Source organism: Colobus angolensis, unplaced genomic scaffold (genome assembly GCF_000951035.1).
Source record: "Colobus angolensis palliatus isolate OR3802 unplaced genomic scaffold, Cang.pa_1.0 Scaffold492, whole genome shotgun sequence".
In the NCBI taxonomy this organism is placed as follows: domain Eukaryota; kingdom Metazoa; phylum Chordata; class Mammalia; order Primates; family Cercopithecidae; genus Colobus; species Colobus angolensis.
In genome coordinates this window covers 278,101-297,662 of record NW_012118399.1, presented here as the reverse complement: position 1 = coordinate 297,662, position 19,562 = coordinate 278,101, and the positions used below count along the sequence as shown (strand labels likewise).

General features: G+C 37.5%; 1 protein-coding gene across 1 annotated transcript in view; it reads right to left on the bottom strand.

The window, feature by feature from the left end:
• The window catches only part of LOC105524243 (thrombospondin type-1 domain-containing protein 7B), a 543,827-nt gene that overhangs the window by 273,145 nt on the left and 251,120 nt on the right, over nt 1-19,562 (bottom strand). Inside the window, exons 10-11 of the mRNA XM_011959437.1 lie at nt 13,532-13,726; nt 7,455-7,718 (exon numbers count right to left, since the gene is read on the bottom strand). Coding sequence (XP_011814827.1) covers nt 7,455-7,718; nt 13,532-13,726 — 459 coding nt within the window. The remainder of the gene's footprint in view (nt 1-7,454; nt 7,719-13,531; nt 13,727-19,562) is intronic.

The following is a 19,562-nucleotide window of genomic DNA, read 5'->3' as shown; positions in this document are numbered from 1 at the left end:
ATATGTATAGTTAGAGGCAGGGTCTCATTCTTTTACACAGGCTGGACTGCAGTGGCACAATCATGGCTCACTGAAGCTTTGACCTTCCACAAACTGAAATGATCCTGCCACCTTAGTCTCCCTAATAGTTGGAATCACAGATGCGTGCCACCAGGCCTGGCTAATTTTTTATTTTTTCTAGAGGCAAGGCCTCCCTATGTTGACCAGGCTTGTCTTAAACTCTTAGGCTCAAGCAATCCTCCTGCCTATGCCTCCCAAAGTGCTGGGATTACAGGCATGAGCCACAGTGTCCTACTCCAATTCATGGAGATATATATATATGTGTGTGTGTATATATATATATATATATACTTTTTAAAACTATGCCTTTATTAGTAACCATTAAAAGATTTTTTTCCTTTGATAGACAAGTATATGTTATATCCCTAGAGATGACACAATGAGGTATTTTCACTTGCTATTTTAAAAAAAAAAAACTGTTTTTGAAAATATATACTGTGAAAGTAGATTAATACAATATCATAGAAGTTATAAGGCTACAGTAAATTTTGATTAAAGCACGCTTTTCATTTGGTGAAAGTCTCTTAGGTTCCCTAATAGCTTTTGCTATGGCACTGCAAATTGTTTGAATTACAAATGTCTCCTCTTGTTTCAAGATGTTTTCATTTCTAATCTGAAATGATTATTTTCTAAATTAAAAAACTCTCCATAAATTCATACAAAATTAGGGATGAATGATAGATAACATATAGGAAAGATGACCTGTGTTTGGAATAATCTTACCAATTCTATCTCTAAATTACATCTTAAAATTACTTCTGTATTTCTTTATTGCCACCACCCTAGTCTACCCTACCATCATGTCTCTCCTTGATTAACTACAGGAGTTTCCCAGCAGCTTCCTTACCCCCTTTAAGTCAGTCTGTAGACAGTAGTCAAAAGTGATCTTTAAAATCTCTAAATTGGATAACATTACCCACCCTACTTCCAAGCTGATGACTGCAGTTAAATTATATCCATATTCCTTGGCTTGTCTCACAAGATTCCACATACTTCTTCAGCTTCACTTCACACAGCTCTCTCCTCACTCTCTATGCTCAAACCACAGGGTCTTCTTTTATGTCTAAAACATCTTTCCTAGCTTTTATCTTCTGGACACCCCACTAACTAAAACAACCTTGTTATGTGCTTTGTGCATCTGTCTCCTTCTTACCCTTCACATCTTAGATTTATGTCACTTCAGTGAAGGCTTCCCTAAAGTCTATCAAAAAATTTTCTATTCAGCATCCTCAGAGCTAATCAAAACTTGAAATTCTTTTTATGTATTTATTTATTTATATCCCTTACTGGACAGTAAACTCCACAAGTTTCTGACTTCCCCTTAACTGTACTCTCAAGTCATAGGTGTCCAGGTACATAGCAGATGGTCAATAAAAACGTTTTGTTCAAATGAATGAATAAACCAATGTGCACATACAAGCTGAAAAGAAAGATTAGAGTCACCCTAAAATGGGTCCATTACTTTCTTGTGATGTATTTAATGTTTCTGAAAGTCAAATCACTTAAGAAATTAATGTAGACTAATCTAGGAAGCCTATATAAAGCAATGAGAGTATTAATTTAAAAGTCATTAAATCTCATTGTATATCAGCTCACTTCTCACAATTTGTTTAATTCTACAAATTATCACAGGCCTATTCCTGGCAATACACTACTCACCAGATACTTCCTCCGCTTTCTCCTCAATTGCACATATCACTCGAGATGTAAACTACGGCTGAACTATTCGCCATCTCCACGCCAATGGTGCCTCTATGTTCTTCATCTGCCTCTTCCTGCATGTGGGCCGAGGCTTGTATTACAGCTCATTCCTTCTTCTAGAAACCTGAAACATTGGCACTGCACTCCTACTTATAACCATAGCAACAGCTTTCATAGGCTACGTACTCCCATGAGGCCAAATATCATTTTGAGGTGCCACAGTAATTACAAATTTATTATCAGCAATTCCATATATTGGAACTAACCTCGTTCAATGAGTCTGAGGCGGATACTCTATTGACAATCCAACCCTCACACGATTCTTCACCCTTCACTTCACCTTACCTTTTATTATCGCAACCCTCACAGCTCTACACCTATTATTCCTACATGAAACAGGATCAAATAACCCCTGCGGAATCTCCTCCCACTCTGACAAAATCACCTTTCACCCCTACTACACAGTCAAAGATATTTTAGGCCTAGCCCTTCTCATTCTCATTCTAATAACACTAGTATTATTCTCACCTGACCTTATAAGCGACCCAGATAATTACACTCCAGCCAACCCACTAAGCACTCCCCCCACATCAAGCCAGAATGATATTTCCTATTCGCATACGCAATCCTACGATCTGTCCCTAACAAATTAGGAGGGGGATTAGCACTCCTCGTATCTATCCTCCTCCTAACAATCATACCTATACTCCACAAATCCAAACAACAAAGCATAGCATTCCGCCCACTTTGCCAATTCCTATTATGATCCCTAATCACAATCCTACTAACCCTTACCTGAATCGGAAGCCAACCAGTAAGCCAACTGTTCATTATTATCGGACAAATAGCATCCATTATATATTTCACCACAATTTTAATCTTAATACCACTGGCCTCCCTAATCGAAAACAACCTACTCAAATGAATTTGCCCTTGTAGTACAAATCAATACACCAGTCTTGTAAACCAGAAATGGAAACCTCTCCCTAGGGCAACTCAGAAAGAAAGCACTTAACTTCACCGCCAACACCCAAAACTGGCATTCTAATTTAAACTACTTTCTGTATTCTATTGGTGTGCAACCTTTAAAGAGTAACTTAAGTACTAATCTATTTTAACATGCCCCTATGTAATTCGGGCATTACTGCTAGCCAACATGAATATTATATAGTACTATAAATGTTTAACTGTACATAGCACATACTCTTACATATTTACTAATCATCCTCCAAAACATGCTTACAAGCAAGAACCCTAATAAATCCATCAACTATAGTACATAACCCCAAGATCCAAAAACCCCAGTATGACCCCCAGAATATCAACCGACCAACACGTCATTTATTGTACATAGCACATCACATCCTTTACCGGACATAGCACATTTCAGTCAAATACTTTCTCGTCACTACGGATACCCCCCTCAGTTAGGTGTCCCTTTTCACCATCCTCCATGAAATCAATATCCCGCACAAGAGTGCTACTCTCCTCCCTCTGGGCCCATAACTCATGGGGGTAGCTATAGTGAACTGTATCCAGCATCTGGTTCTTACCTCAGGGCCATAGAACTAAGATCACCCACACGTTCCCCTTAAATAAGACATCTCGATGGATCACGGGTCTATCACCCTATTAACCAGTCACGGGAGCTCTCCATGCATTTGGTATCTTTTATCTCTGGTCTGCACGCGACCCCATCGCAGAAAGCCGGTCCTGCCACATTACATGCTGCAGCGCCGGTCTTTGATTCCTAGTCCATACTATTATTAATCGCACCTACGTTCAATATCCTAGTCCCGCATAAATACCACAAGGTGTTATTTAATTCATGCTTGTAAGACATATTAACGACTAACTACACAACACGCCCCCGTTACGCTACGAAAACCACAATAAATTTTATGCCAAACCCCCCTCCCCCATCTCCGGCCTTCACCCCATAAATTCACTTTTGCCAAACCCCTAAAACAAAAGCCTTAAGTCCACCTGGCCAGAGCTTGCATTTTCATCTTTTAGCTTGCACAACTTCAACTGCCATTCCCTCAACTAATAAAAATTTACTTCCCCCTACCACTCTTGACCCCATTCTCTCTCTCTTTTCCCAAATAATTACACAATGCCAAACCCACACCCTTACCACCACAACCTCAAAGACAGCATTTCATAATTATCTGTCTTTCCGTTTATGTAGCTTAATATACCCAAAGCAAGACACTGAAAATGCCTAGATGGGTCTGCACACCCCATGAACAAATAGGTTTGATCCTGGCCTTTCTATTAACTCTTAGCAAGATTACACATGCAAGCATCCCCACTCCGGTGAAGACACCCTATAAGTCACCACGACTAAGAGGAGTAAGTATCAAGCATACACAACGCAGCTCAAAACACTTTGCTCAGCCACACCCCCATGGGAAACAGCAGTGACAAATCTTTAGCAATAAACGAAAGTTTAACTAAGCTATGCTATATTCAGGGTTGGTTAATTTCGTGCCAGCCACCGCGGCCATACGATTAACCCAAGCTAATAGACACCGGCGTAAAGAGTGTTTTAGATCTAATACAATAAAGCTAAACTCCATCTAAATTGTAAAACCTTAGCTGATGTAAAATAAACTACGAAAGTGGCTTTAAAACTTCTGAACACACAATAGCTAAGACTCAAACTGGGATTAGATGCCCCACTATGCTTAGCCTTAAACTTCAATAGTTAGAATAACAAAACTACTTGCCAGAATACTACAAGCAACAGCTTAAAACTCAAAGGACTTGGCGGTGCTTCACATCCCCCTAGAGGAGCCTGTTCTTTTTTTTTTTTTTTTTTTTTGAGACGGAGTCTTGCTCTGTCGCCCAGGCTGGAGTGCAGTGGCCGGATCTCAGCTCACTGCAAGCTCCGTCTCCCGGGTTCACGCCATTCTCCTGCCTCAGCCTCCCGAGTAGCTGGGACTACAGGCGCCCGCCATCTCGCCCGGCTAGTTTTTTGTATTTTAGTAGAGACGGGGTTTCACTGTGTTAGCCAGGATGGTCTCGATCTCCTGACCTTGTGATCCGCCCATCTCGGGCTCCCAAAGTGCTGGGATTACAGGCTGGAGGAGCCTGTTCTATAATCAATAAACCCCGATCCACCTCACCATCTCTCGCTCAGCCTGTATACCACCATCCTCAGCAAACCCTAACAAAGGTCACAAAGTAAGCGCAAACGCCCACACAAAAACGTTAGGTCAAGGTGTAGCTTATGAGATGGGAAAAAATGGGCTACATTTTCTACCCCAGAAAACCCTACGATAGCTTTTATGAAACCTAAAAGTCCAAGGAGGATTTAGTAGTAAATTAAGAATAGAGTGCTTAATTGAATTAGGCCATGAAGCATGCACACACCGCCCGTCACTGTCCTCAAATATATTTAAGGACTAACTTAACTAAACACCCCAACATTTATACAGAGGAGATAAGTTGTAACATGGTAAGTGTACTGGAAGGTGTACTTCGATAAACCAAGGCATAGCTCAACACAAAGCATCCGGCTTACACCCAGAAGATACCAGTATCACTTGATTGCCTTGAGCTAACACTAGCCCCAAAAAATCTAATCAATACTACTACCTTATATACTAAACCATTTACACATACAAAAGTATAGGCGATAGAAATTTTACCTCGGCGCTATAGACATAGTACCGCAAAGGAAAGATGAAAAAAAAAATAACCAAGCACAAAATAGCAAGGACTCACCCCTATACCTTCTGCATAATGAATTAGCTAGAGACCATTTCACAAAGAGAACTAAAGCCAAATTCCCCAAAACCAGACGAGCTACCCAAAAACAGCTAAAAGAGCACACCCGTCTATGTAGCAAAATAGTGGGAAGATTTGTGGGTAGAGGTGACAAGCCTACCGAGCCTGGTGATAGCTGCTTATCCAAGATAGAATCTTAGTTCAACCTTAAGTTTACCCGCAGAACCACACAATCCTCCTGTAAACTTAATTGTTAGTCTAAAGAGGGAGAGCTCTTTAGACACTAGGAAAAAACGTTATATAGAGAGTAAAAAACTTAACTTCCATAGTTGGCCCAAAAGCAGCCATCAATTAAGAAAGCGTTCAAGCTCAACATTAATTACTTAAAAAATCCCAAGCATCTCACTGAACTCCCCACATCACATTGGATTAATCTATTACACAATAGAAGCAATAATACTAGTATGAGTAACATGAACATCTTCTCCACCGCGTAAGCCTAAATCAGACTGAAAAACTTCACCGATGCTTAACAGCCTAATATTAATAAATACAAACAAGCCAGTATTACTTATACTGTTAATCCAACACAGGCATGCCTTTAAGGAAAGGTTAAAAAAAGTAAAAGGAACTCGGCAAACCTAACCCCGCCTGTTTACCAAAAACATCACCTCTAGCATTAATAATATTAGAGGCACTGCCTGCCCAGTGACACACGTTTAACAGCCGCAGTACCCTGACCGTGCAAAGGTAGCATAATCACTTGTTCCTTAAATAGGGACTCGCATGAACGGCAACACGAGGGTTCAACTGTCTCTTACTTTCAACCAGTGAAATTGACCTGCCCGTGAAGAGGCGGGCATAACATAATAAGACGAGAAGACCCTATGGAGCTTTAATTTATAAATGCAACCAAAACCCACATAAATCTACGGACCCAAACTACTACGCCTGCATTAAAAATTTTGGTTGGGGTGACCTCGGAGCATAATTAAACCTCCGAAAAATCTATGCCAAGACTAGATAAGTCAAAGCGCAATGCCCATAATTGATCCATAATTGATATGGGCATATCTTAAATAAAGATAGCTAGTATGCTGGCAATAAAGAAGATCTATCATTTACTTAGTTTGTACACTATAATTGAATTTGAGTTTCTGGTATTACTGAGAACATTTATTAGTACACAAAACCTTGATGACTAAGACCAACATCTACCCATTTATTTCTAGACTTGTTTATTCTTTTAAAAAAAACTAGTAAAAAAAAGAAAAACAGAGCAGGAAATTCAGAAGCTCCATTGTAATGATTGCTTTCAGCCTGTTTCACCAACGTTCACCCCAGCTGTATTTAACCTCCACTCCTTTTTCCATACGCCCAGATCTTTCAAATTCTCCCAATTAAGGTTCAAAAACAGTATTTTCCTGGATTAACATCTCACAAAACTCTCTGAGATTGTCTCTGTTTTTTTTTTTTTTCCTATAGTTTTATTCTATTAACTTGGGTATACTTCTACTTTATATAGTGAAACTTTTAAAATCAACTTTTTCATTGTTTTTTTTCTCAACTACATTTGAAGACACTCAAGTTCTGATGCCTTCTATGTATATTGTCAGAGCACCAAAAAACAGCACGAAGCTTATTTGTTTGTACTTGGCGTTGGCTTTCTCAGTGAAATGGAGCAGCAGTGCTGACCACCAGTAAACAGGCGGCTAATAAACAAAGGTGAAGTAGAGAATGAAGTGAGTCAGGGATCCAGCACCATCACATTCCAGATAATCATTGAGATGCAGATGTCTGCATTTCATCTGTCCATATTTTATGAGAGACAATGTGTTATTGACAAAGGAGAACTAAAACAATTATTATAGAGCAGAGCTATTAATTCTGGACCTGAGAAAAACCTCCCAAACCGTGTGTGAGTGTTCTCATCTGTTACTCTTCATCCATCTCCTTACCAGAGCTGCTGCAGAAGGAGGGGTCAACAGGTCTTCCATTTTTATCAGAGCAGGCTACTGCTTGAAAGCGCATGCCTTCTCCGCATTCTTTGCTGTCTCCTTGTACCCGCAGTCCTCGCTGAGGCTCCCTTCTGCCTTCTGGAAGAATGCAATCTGACCAGTTTCCATAAGGTTGGGATACAAATTCACCACAAGGACATAGTTCTGTCTCCACTAGAGGGTAAAGGTCAGCATCCTGGCATTTCTCCTTCTTTCTGCTTTTCCCTGTTCCAACAAGAGACATTGAGATATTAAATGTCTATCAGCTGTTTTGTTAAAAGTCACTCACACTTTTGTATTTGTAAACTTTTAGAATATTAAACCTTAAATAAAATGAAGCCTTTGTTTTCTTCACTCTTTTGCCATGAAAGTAATCCTGAGACAATGAAAACAACTCCCAGAACAACTGTGAAATTCAAGTTAATTTGAAAAATGTAGAAAATGGTTTAATGTGTGAGAGTGGCATAAAATATTTGGAAGATGTTTGCTACAGCTAGAGAATTCCAGTTAATTTATTTAATATTATTTTCTCTATAGTTTGCTGGAAAAAACATATTGATAACCCTGTCCTCATTCTCCTTGAATAATGATTGCCAGGGAACCAACGAAAGCATCTAAGTGGTTAACTCCCTCTCTTTTTAGTAGAGGTCTCTTGCAATGAGATAGATGGACGAAGTTAAACTCATTTTGGTCTCTGCCATCAGGCAGCTCCCAAACATCTATACAAACAATAAATTGAAATAAATGATCAAGTCATACTGGATAATTTAATCAGAGAAAAAGCTCTTTCATTTTGAGAGATTCTTCTAACTTAAGTATTCTGGAATATGACTTTACCTTACCAATTCACTTTGATGGACCTGTTAGCTGTGGTCCCAACTCTGAGTAAGACAATGCAGTGTCATTTTTCACAGCCGTAAACACTTGGTAATCATGTTTAGTGGATTCTGAATCAGCCTGTAACTTGATTCAACTTTGCTGTCAACACGATTCCTCTAGATTACTAAAAATTTTCCTAGATCTAATAATTCTACCTTTTGTTTTCTCATTAGTTAGTCATTAGCTAGAGTCATGGCTGATTATAAAATATATAAGCAGTTTTATTGGTCTATTTTCTATGTTTATGGCTGTTCTGAAAATGCCTGATACAAGCTGATTGATGCATGGGCTACTTTCTCATTGCTACATGGTTTGCATTACATATAATTCTAGAGTTGTTGACAGGATGATTGGCTCTATGGTCTGATGCTTATGTTTGCAATAAATAAGAATTTCTAGGCTGGGCATGGTGGCTCACAACACCTGTAATCCCAGCACTTTGGGAGGCCGCTGCAGGAGGATTACTTGAGATCAGGAGTTCAATACCAGCCTGGCCAACATACAGAAACCCCATCTCTACTAAAAACACAAAAATTAGTGAAGTGTGGTGGCATGCCCCTGTAATCCCAGCTACTCAAGAGGAAGAGGCAGGAGAATCGCTTGACCACAGGAGGCAGAGGTTGCAGTGAGCCGAGATCACATCACTGCACTCTAGCCTGGGTGATAGAGCGAGACTGTCTCAAAAAAGAAAAAAAAAAAAAAAAAAGAATTTCTGCAGGACCTGAAGTTGATCTGGTAGTAGATTCAGCTATACTTCTGATAGAAGGTATTCACTTGCCTCTACCATTGGGACACTAGAATAAGTCTGAAAAGCACAGCCTCCATCACAGCCATGAAAATGTACTGGCTGAGAGATATATCAATAATTAGTGAGTGGCTCCTTCCTATTAGCATTTAGCAAGTTCAAGACCTCCCTTTTTTCAAACTTCCATAAAATATTGTTGAATCTCTCAGTCTCCATCTCTTCAGTTTCATTTCTCTTCTAAATCCACTTAACCCTGGATTCTGTCTACTTATTTCTGGAAACCACTGTTATCAAGTGAGAAACAAACAACAACAAAAACAAGAAACAAAGCCAAAGCCCTGGAATATCTTTGATTCCTCATCTTTCAGGTCTAATCACTCAATGATAGTTCAGAGTGTTGACTACACTTTCATTCTTGAAATATTCTTTCCAAGCTCCATCGTAACATATCTTTTTGTTCCTCACCCTCACTCCATGCCCCCACCTCTCTCTTGCCATATATTATTTATTTTTACTTGGTAAACTATTGTTCTTCTCTACCTCTCTTAAACTGATGGGGTTCCCCAAGGCACCATCTTAGGTTCATCTCTCTTTTGATTCTACAACTTCACCCGTTTGAAGAGTTTAAATTATCATCCATATTTCTTCAATTTTAAATTAATGTCTTCATTCAAGATTTCTTGCTCAAGCTTCTAATCCATAGACTGAAAAATCTACACCTAAAGAACCAATCACACCCATTCTCTTTACATTACCTTTCTTTCTCCTGTGTTTCTCAATTCTACCAATATCACCAAGTTAAAAGTTGGAATGTTCTGAATTATTCTGTTGAATCTCCTACATCTGATTAATGACAAAGGCATAGCACTTCAAATGCTTAAAGATTCATCGCATCAGTCCATCTGTTTCCATTCCAATGGGTGTTACCTATGTTTAGCCCCACCTGCAAATCTCCAGCTGAAATTACAGCAGATTCCTCCAAGATCTTGTTGCCGTCATACCTCTATACCTTCAATCTGTCCACCACATTGCAGTCAGAGCCAGCTTTCAAAGTACAAATCTCAACAAATCACTTGTCCACTGAAAACTCTGCCGTGGCTTACCATAGTACAGAATGAAGTCCAGGCTCTTTCCCTAGGGTCATTAAGGACCTATATGATTTGTGCCCATTTGTATCTGCCTCTGGTCTACATTGTACCACTCTGCCTCTAGCACGTTACGATACAGTCATAGTGAGCCTCTTTCAGTTCCTAGAAATTACTCATTTTGCTTCTGGCCTTTGTATGTTTACTCCAGAAATTTCCACAATTTCTATCATCCTTCCACAGGCTAGCTAACACCTACTTCTTCTTCACATCAAAACTCACGGGTTACTCCCTCCAGAAAACCATCCTTGAACATGGAAGAATGGTTAGCGAGATGCAATGTTGCTGGCTTTGAAGATGGAGGGGAACGTGAGCCAAAGACATGCACAGCCTCTACAAGCTTGAAAATGAAAGGAAACCATTGTCCCCTGAAGCCTACAGAAAGAAATGCAGCCTTACCAACATCTTATCTTTATTTAGATCTGTGAAACACTACAGGCCTGTAAAATAATAAATCTGTGCTGCTTTAAGCCAGCAATGTTGTGATAATTTGTTACAACAATAGGATTTGTTTCAATACCTCACCCAATACAACAGCTACTATAGCAGAAACTATACTGTAATTATATCCAGTAAAAATCTCTCCATATTTCCAATTAGACTGTAAGCTCTCTTAAGTTAGGATCACGTCTATTGATTCCCTTGTGGTATTACCAAGGACTAGCACACATAAGCGGCAAACAAAAAAATATTCGTTGAATAACTGAGAAAAGGAAGTTGTAAAACAAAAGATAAAGAAAAAGATAAAGGAGAAGGAGGAAGGAGAAAAAAAGAGAATCAGAGGGAGGAGAAAAACCTAAAGAAAAAAATATTCATCTACAAGGTGACCAGAAGTTACCAGCAGAACAAATATTCTGTACAAATATGTGCTGCCTCTATGTTTATGATATCCTTATTAATTACATAGCATCACTGTTTGATGAAGGATTTAAGCAAGTTAATGCAGATACGGTTGTCACAATAAGAAACAAATTATCAGTGGTCGTTTACTTTGATTATATACTAATCAAAGTCAGCATTAACCTTTGGATTCAGAACAAGTTAATATTAAAAATCAATCCCTAGTACAATTCTAAAGACTTTTTCTTCCTTAAGTCAGAATATGTACTAGTTATCTAGTTATTAGAAATAAATATCTGTATATTATATCCCATATAATATATGTAAAACCTGGATAGGTTTTCTATCTAACAAATGGAATATTCTTGGCATTCTATAAACAATTGCTTTAAATACTATTGAGTCTAAAACGTGTGATGACATAGTTTGGGTACAGTATACAGAACGCTCAGTGAATTAAAGCCTCTTGTTACAAATGGACAAAAGAAAGTTAAATATCCTGTATGGCCCCATATTCAATGAAGTGGCTTGTATTTATGTTTATATGTTTTAGTGTGTGTGTTTGTGTTAAAGAGAGAAAGAATCACATGGCTTTGGAGTTTGAGTCCAAGGCTTTCAGTAGTATTCATGTTAGAGATTGTTTACTGCATTTACTACCAAATTACTTGGGGATAACAAAATACAAGCATTAGTTTCATGACAATAAAAAAAAGTCTTGAAAAGTGAAAATATTTCAATTCACTAGTGGGATTTTTTTTTCAACAGTGATATTAAATGATTCATTTTACTGTTTTGTTTTTTTTTTAAACTCATGTATTTCATGAAATTGCTAACTTGTTTTGGTGCCACATAGACATAAAGATACACAAAAGTCAATTAGCCATCTGAAAGTACAGCCATTAATAATTTAGAAAAGAAATTTCAAACAATCTTTTAGTATGAGTAATTTTTAGATTAGAGTTCGCAGAAAAAAAAATGTGTAGCTATTCTTCAATATTTATATAAAAGGAACATTTTAAATAAAAGTCAAATTCATTGGAGTTTTAACAATTTATAACATAAATGGTGCTGGTTGTAAAATGAATAAATATCCTAGGCTTTTCAATATTTTCCATTTTCATTGTGTAGGTGTAAACTATCATCAATAAACTTTTAAGAAAAAAACTGGCCACTAATTAAAAACTTCCTTTCCCTCTACAGGAAATTCTCTCTCATCTCAAGTATATAAAGAGTTGCCAGAGTAATGGCTTCTGATGCATTATGTTTGTACAGGCAAACAAAGTTTCATTAATTGGCCCCTGAACTTCAAATATTCCTGTCACATGCATTCTATCTCATTGTGTTGTTTTTCTATGAGAAATTTGTTGTATCTTAGAAACAAGCAATGTTGCATACAATTATGTGGCACAAATTTTTGTGGAAGATAGGGCACGAAGCACAGAATTTCTTGTTTGGTGTTTCTGTTTATGGTTATGCATTTCACCTACACTTACAAATGGACTTCCAGTTTGTGTGCAGAAATCCCATTAAAGGCTCTAGTGGATTACTTAAATCCATAATAGTGATTTAAATTCGAAATGTGATCAGGTAAGCAATGCATTCAGACAAAAGAGTGTTGAAACCAACAGAATTAGCACTTCAACTGCTCATGAGAACAAATGGTCATCTGTGCTTAATTCTCCAATGTCAACACCAATTTCATTATCTCAATGATTATTCTGGCATTTTCCTTTAGTTCTTCGTTTTCTGCATATACAAAGGCATAAGAAGTTAAGAGAAGTTGTGGGATATTTATGTAGGCAAGTAGTAAAATACACTACTGCATCAATTATTTGCATACTGCAGGCAAAAAATGCCCCCAGAATTCAGTTAAACAATTAGTTGCTTTAATTTCCATTAAATTTTGCAGCTGAAAACATAACTCACAATTAATATCACAAAAGCAGAATCAGTCCATGTAATTTGATTTTTGCCTTACACTAGTAAAATTTTAAAATGTTAAATTGCTTATAAGATAATGGCAAAAGCCAATGATGTCAGTTAGATCTGTTTTGGATCATCTTTCCAAATCGGTGATTGCCTTCAAGCTCACTGATATCCTGGCATGATAGCACAGGACAAACTTTGCCGTTACCTACTCAAAAGAAGTTAGTGAATAAAATGCCTTTTATGACTGCAAAGATTATAAAACTATATAGAGAGGAACTTGATAGCTATAAAATAGTTCACATCTTTCATTCATTTTGCAAACATTCATTGAGTACATGTTACATACCAGGCACTGTTCTGAGTTTGAGGACATGTATTGAGGAATGGAGAGAGAGGGAGAGACCTGATGCAAATTCCTGTCCTTTGGACCTCACATTCTACACAAAAGATCTAGAGATGTTCAGCTTGCCTGATGCTAAAGTGTAAAACGCACACTATACCTGTGAGCTGTCGCTGCCTACTTTTTGTGGCTTCACAGTTCGTGGAGCAGGGTGTAAACTTGGACCAAGCAGTGAAGGTGCAGTCTTCTCGACATGGGACCGTGCATTCTTGCACAAGGGGAGGCATGCCATTTGTCTGCTTGAGGCACTCTATCATTTCTGCCAACTGGTTGTCATCAGAGACGCACGAGACAGCTGAAAAAAAGCATGGATTCTTTTGTTATTATTTTGATTAAATCACTCAGCTGCTGGTTCTTTGACAAGACAGCAGATTCCCCCAAGGTTTAAAAACTTGGGTTTCACGAATGGTGCAAATTGTGTTCAACATAGCTAACCTTATTTCTCCCTGGAAATTAAATTTTTGTTGTTGCCATTGGAGGTATTTGAGGATTTAATTGGTTTCATTATTAATCCAAACCCTGCATTGACAGCAACCAAAATAACTTCCAGTAATTTATTGTACTTCCTGCTCCTCAGCATCTAATCTCTAGAGATGATATGAAACTAAGAAAGGGTAACAAAAAGGACAAAACCTCTTTTAAAAAATCATATAGATTCCTCCTAGATGTGATTTTTTTTTTTGCTTGTTTAGATGGCACTTATAGAATTAGACCTATTTGCACTTCACAGTCAGTATTTTTAAAGGAATTTCTGCTGTCTGTAAATAAACATTTTTCTCCTTATTTTCAGGCACCAGTTAAAATTTTTCATTTTTTTCAAGCACAAGCATAATCTATTTAGATCATTTCCACTGCAAATATCTTTTATTTTTAAATGTCTATTTTTCCATAAGTTATTGGGGTACAGGTGGTATTCAGTTACATAAATTCTTTAGTGGAGATTTGTGAGAACCTGGTACACCCATCACCCAAGCAGTACACACTACACCCTATTTGTTGTCTTTTATCCCTCACCCCCTCCCATTGTTCCCACCAAGTCCCCAAAGTCCATTGTATCATTCTTATGCCTTTGCATCCTCATAGCTTAGCTCCCACATATCAGTGAGAACATACAATGTTTGGTTTTCCATTTTTGAGTTACATCACTTAGAATGATGGCCTCTAATCTCATCCAGGTCACTGCAAATGCTGTTAATTCATTCCTTTTTATGGCTGAGTAACATTCCATCATATATATACACACACACACTATGATCATATATATGTACATATGATCACAATATGTATGTGTATATATACACATATGTATATACATACATATGTGTGGGTGTCTGTGTATATATATATATATTCATTCTCAGAGTTTCTTTATCCACTCATTGATTGATGGGCATTTGGGTTGGTTCCATGATTTTGCTATTGTGACTCGTGCTGCTATAAACATGAGTGTGCAAGTATCTTTTTCGAATAATGACTTCTTTTCCTCTGGGTAGATACCGAGCAGTGGGATTGCTGGACCAAATGGTAATTCTACTTTTAGTTCTTTATAGCTTTTTTAGTCCTTTATAGCTTTTCAAAGTTTCTCACATACACTTTTTCAACTAGGAACTCTCTAGTCATTCCTTAAAACAATAATCTTGAGGTAACACATTTCTAAAATTTTGTTTAAATTTTTACTGAATTCTTTGGACTAATGCCATTCATTTTGTTTTATTTTATGAATGACTGCACAATATTTTGGTGTATCTTTTTCACTCTGGTTAATTATAGACTCTCAAAGAATATACATTTATATTCTCTAGATCAACATTTCTCAACCTTGGAACTATTGAAAATTTAGATTGGACAGTTTTATGTGGGTGTGTAAATGGGTGTTGTGCGTGGTGAGATAGGTAGCAGCATCTCTGGCCTCTACCCATTAGATGCCAGTAGCATACACCCCTCTTAACTGGTGACAATCAAAACTCTCTCCAGGCATTGCCAAATGTTCCCTTGGGGTCCAAATTTCCCCAGTTGAAAACAACTCTTCTAATTCTTAACCATGGATGTATATGAGGATACACAGATTTCATGGTACCATTTCAGATCTGCCGTATCAACATCTCTGGGTGAGAAAGCAGGGAATATCTTTGTGTTTAAATGGCTCCCGTAATTCTGGTCTACCCTGTCTACCAACTACCCATATTTGTCATGATGCCTTAGACATGCTGTGTGTTAATGGATATTTGCTGAATTCATCATTCTAAAGAAATCACAGTTTAGGATCACTTTTTTTTACAGTTTTGAAAAATCTGCTATGTGAAAGGAACAAAAAGACCACAGCTTAGGATCACGTTGTTAAAAAACTTTTTATATAAACTTCTCTTATGCAGGGTAAGTGTACACAGGGGCTCCTTTCAGATGCCCACTCTGAATTTATTTCTTTATTCTGAGTACATCAGATAATACATCTGTCTGAACACCATCAATCTATATATATATTTTTTTTAGAACTGGTGAAAGACAAACCCATCTAATGCTTTAGAAGCAAGGAATTAGCTAAGATGACAATGGATGCATACACAATACTTCCCAGTTTGTGCATCTGCTCTGTGGCAGGTGGAGCTATTCATTCATTCGGAATATTTTTTGTTTTTGTTTTTATACACGTCGCAGGAACAAAATCCATCACACATCAAGCCAACATCACCTGCATTTTCTTTGTTGGGAATATTGCAGCCATTAATGATGAATACAGCAAAACATTTTATCTTAAGTAGGGTACAAGCAAATGTTCTTTGAATTGCTTGTTTAGATAACCAATTTAGAGTTAATTTAGAGAACTTTTATCTTGCCAAGTTAATTTTTTTTTCCAAACTGACAATGCACTGAATAACATGAAGACACATTTTAAATACTTTCAAAAGCATTACTATGTGAAATTCAAACTTTTTTTTTTTTTTTGAGATGGAGTTTCGCTTCATTGCACAGGCTGGAGTGCAGTGGTGCGATCTCAGCTCACTGCAACCTCTGCCTCCTGGGTTCATGCAATTCTCATGCCTCAGCCTCCAGAGTAGCTGGAATTACAAGTGTCCACCATGCCCGGCTAAATTTTTTGTATTTTTAGTAGAGATGGGGTTTCATCATGTTGGCCAGGCTGGTCTCAAATTCATGACCTCAAGTTATCTGCCCACCTCGATCTCCCAAAGTGTTGGGATTACAGGTGTGAGCCACCACACGTGGCTGAAATTTAAACCTCTTGACATATATAAAAAACATTTTTTTCAATTATAATAAATTATTTTAGAATATTTTATTACATAATTTCTTTTGAATATGTTTATAATTTAAAAGCTATGATAAACCAAACTGAATGATGTTTTCAAGTTCTAGAAAGTATCTAACTTAGAATACACTGCATTTATAGAGATCTATATTGAACTTTTCAAATTAATAAAGGAAAGCATTAGAAATTATGAAAGAAGAGCTACAGAAGAGGGTGGAATTCACACATATTGAAGTCAAATGGCAAAAATTGAAATTTCAAGTCTAAACAAGGAGCTATGTGAACTAAGATAGTTATTTAATTCTTCACGCCCTAGTATTTTCATCTTTAAAATGAGTATCATAAGAGTATCTATAACAAAGACTAGTGAGAATTCTTAAAACAATGTCTCACACTAAGGAGCTTGATACATGCTATCGATTATTACTATCCTTTATATTTGTTTTTAAATAAAGCAGGCTGATGATTCTCCAAGCAAGTATATGTACACACGTTCTCCTCACCATGCCTCATTTGTTTCTTGGTCATCCTTAGTATGTGAAGAATAAAGGTAAGGAGAAAATATTTTTGCATCTTTGCCGGATTTGGTGCTAGATTTGTAAGCATTAGTAATGAACCAATAGCTCAGATATGGTGAAGACACATTCACTGAATTAACAGGGCTGTGCAGAGCAAATCCATCTGTTTACTTTTATAAATTGGTATTGTAAAGTAGCTTAATGGAGGCATTTGGGTTTTCTAAATGTCACCAAATGCATGCAAAGTTAGGACATGATGTTTGACAGCACCCACATTAGCCTGAAGACCACAGCTCTCTTAATGGTAACCCAAGGATGAAGGCCATTGAAGAACTACAGAGTTGAAGGAAAAAAAAAAAAAGAAAATAAAAAGCTCAACAACTACAGATCATGCAATCATCAGTTCAGACCAGGAATTAGTTTTCAGGTTTCTTCTAGTTGAGAATTCTAATTTATTTTCAAGTGTGAAAAGATCACTGGAAATGAAAACACTAAAAAGTTAAATGAAACATTTCCTTCTTGGGAATGTTCTAGTATAAAAGTAATCATTTTATTCATAAACATTAATTGAATTACTGTGTATTGAATTATACTAGAGGGTATGAAAATACTAAAGAAATAGCAAGTAGGAAGGCTGCAGGACTGGAAAATCAGCAAATCACACAAAACAAAGACACAAAGGAAATTAGAAAAGAAGACATTTAGCAAAAATGGGGATAATAAGTAACTAAAGTACAACCCAATTCAGAGGCCCCTTCCATTGCACAACTCTTGGGAAAAGAAATTTTAAAAACTTATTAGTTATACATAACCTACAATATAATTCTGGGGCCAATATTAAAGATATATAGTGTCCTTAAATCAGAGAACATTTCCGAGGATTAAATCAGAAGTAGAAATCTACGGATAAAACTATAGGCTTTAAGGTCCCACTCCTGTTGGCCAAGGCTGAAGTCAGCACTGGGACTACTTCTACCTCACTGTGCTAACTCTTTGGCATGTCAGCAGTTGCCCCCTAAGCCAGGCATTCAACAGGGGGCCTGAAGATTGCCCCACCACTTCCATCAGGGCTGGCAAATGCACCTGCCACTAGTGGGCCTGAGTACAGGCTGGCACTATCTAGCTCCACCCACCTTCTTCCCCTGCTCCAGGACACAGCACAGGACCCAGGCCCCTGGTGTTCCATAGCCCAATCCAACATGTGAGACAACTGAGCACTTCTCCCAGGAAAGAGAGGTTGGGCATAAATCCTACCACTATCACTGCAGCTGGCCCTAACCTGCAAACGCCACCTACTGGTCTGGAGGCCAGACCACACAGCCCACTATAACAATTCCTAACACAAAAATCACAGAGATAAGGAAGAAGGAAAGCTTCTCATGACCCCTGCCATCCCTCATTGTTTAAGCCACCCTAGCTGCCCAACAGGTCATGAGACTGCTTATCTACCTAGTGTACCACTACTACAGCTGCATTCAAGGAAGCTACCACACTCAAGCTATTTATAGCCAGGGAAATCATACGGTCTTTGCCACTACACGTACCCAGAAGCAAACCAAATGACCTTATCCAATCATCATAGCCATATCTTAAAGAAAAAAAGTGCTCCTCCCAATAAAAGTGAATTCAAAAATAAGAAGCTACTGCTATTCTAGATGTGCAGAAATCAATGCAAAGGTACAAAAAGCATGGAAAAAAAAAGCAAGGTTTTATGATACCCTCAAAGAAACACAATAATCCTCCTCCAGCAATAAATGCTAACTAAAAAGAAATTCTCAAAATGCCAGGTAAAGAATTAAAAGTACATGTTTTAGAGAAGCCCAATGCAAGAGATGCAAAAGAAATCAGAAAACCAATTTAGGATAAGAATGACAAAAACCAAGACAAAAAAAAATTAGAAAATCAATTTAGGATATGAATGAAAAAATTACCAATGCGATAGATATATAGAAACAATAGATCTGAAAAGTTCATTGAAGAAATTTCAAAATACATTAAAAATGTTAATAGTAGATTAGATCCAGTAAAATATCTCAGGACTTGAAGACACATCTTTTGAAATAATCTAGTCAGACAAAAATAAAGAGAAAAGAATATAAATAATGAACAAAGCATTTAAGATGTTTGGAACTATGTAAACTGAATGAACTTAAGAATTATTAGTATTTCTGAGGGAGAAGAAAAATAAAGAAGTTAAGAAAACTCGGCCGGGCGCGGTGGCTAAAGCCTGTAATCCCAGCACTTTGGGAAGCCGAGACAGGCGGATCATGAGGTCAGGAGATCGAGACCATCCTGGCTAACATGGTGAAACCCCGTCTCTACTAAAAATACAAAAAACTAGCCGGGCG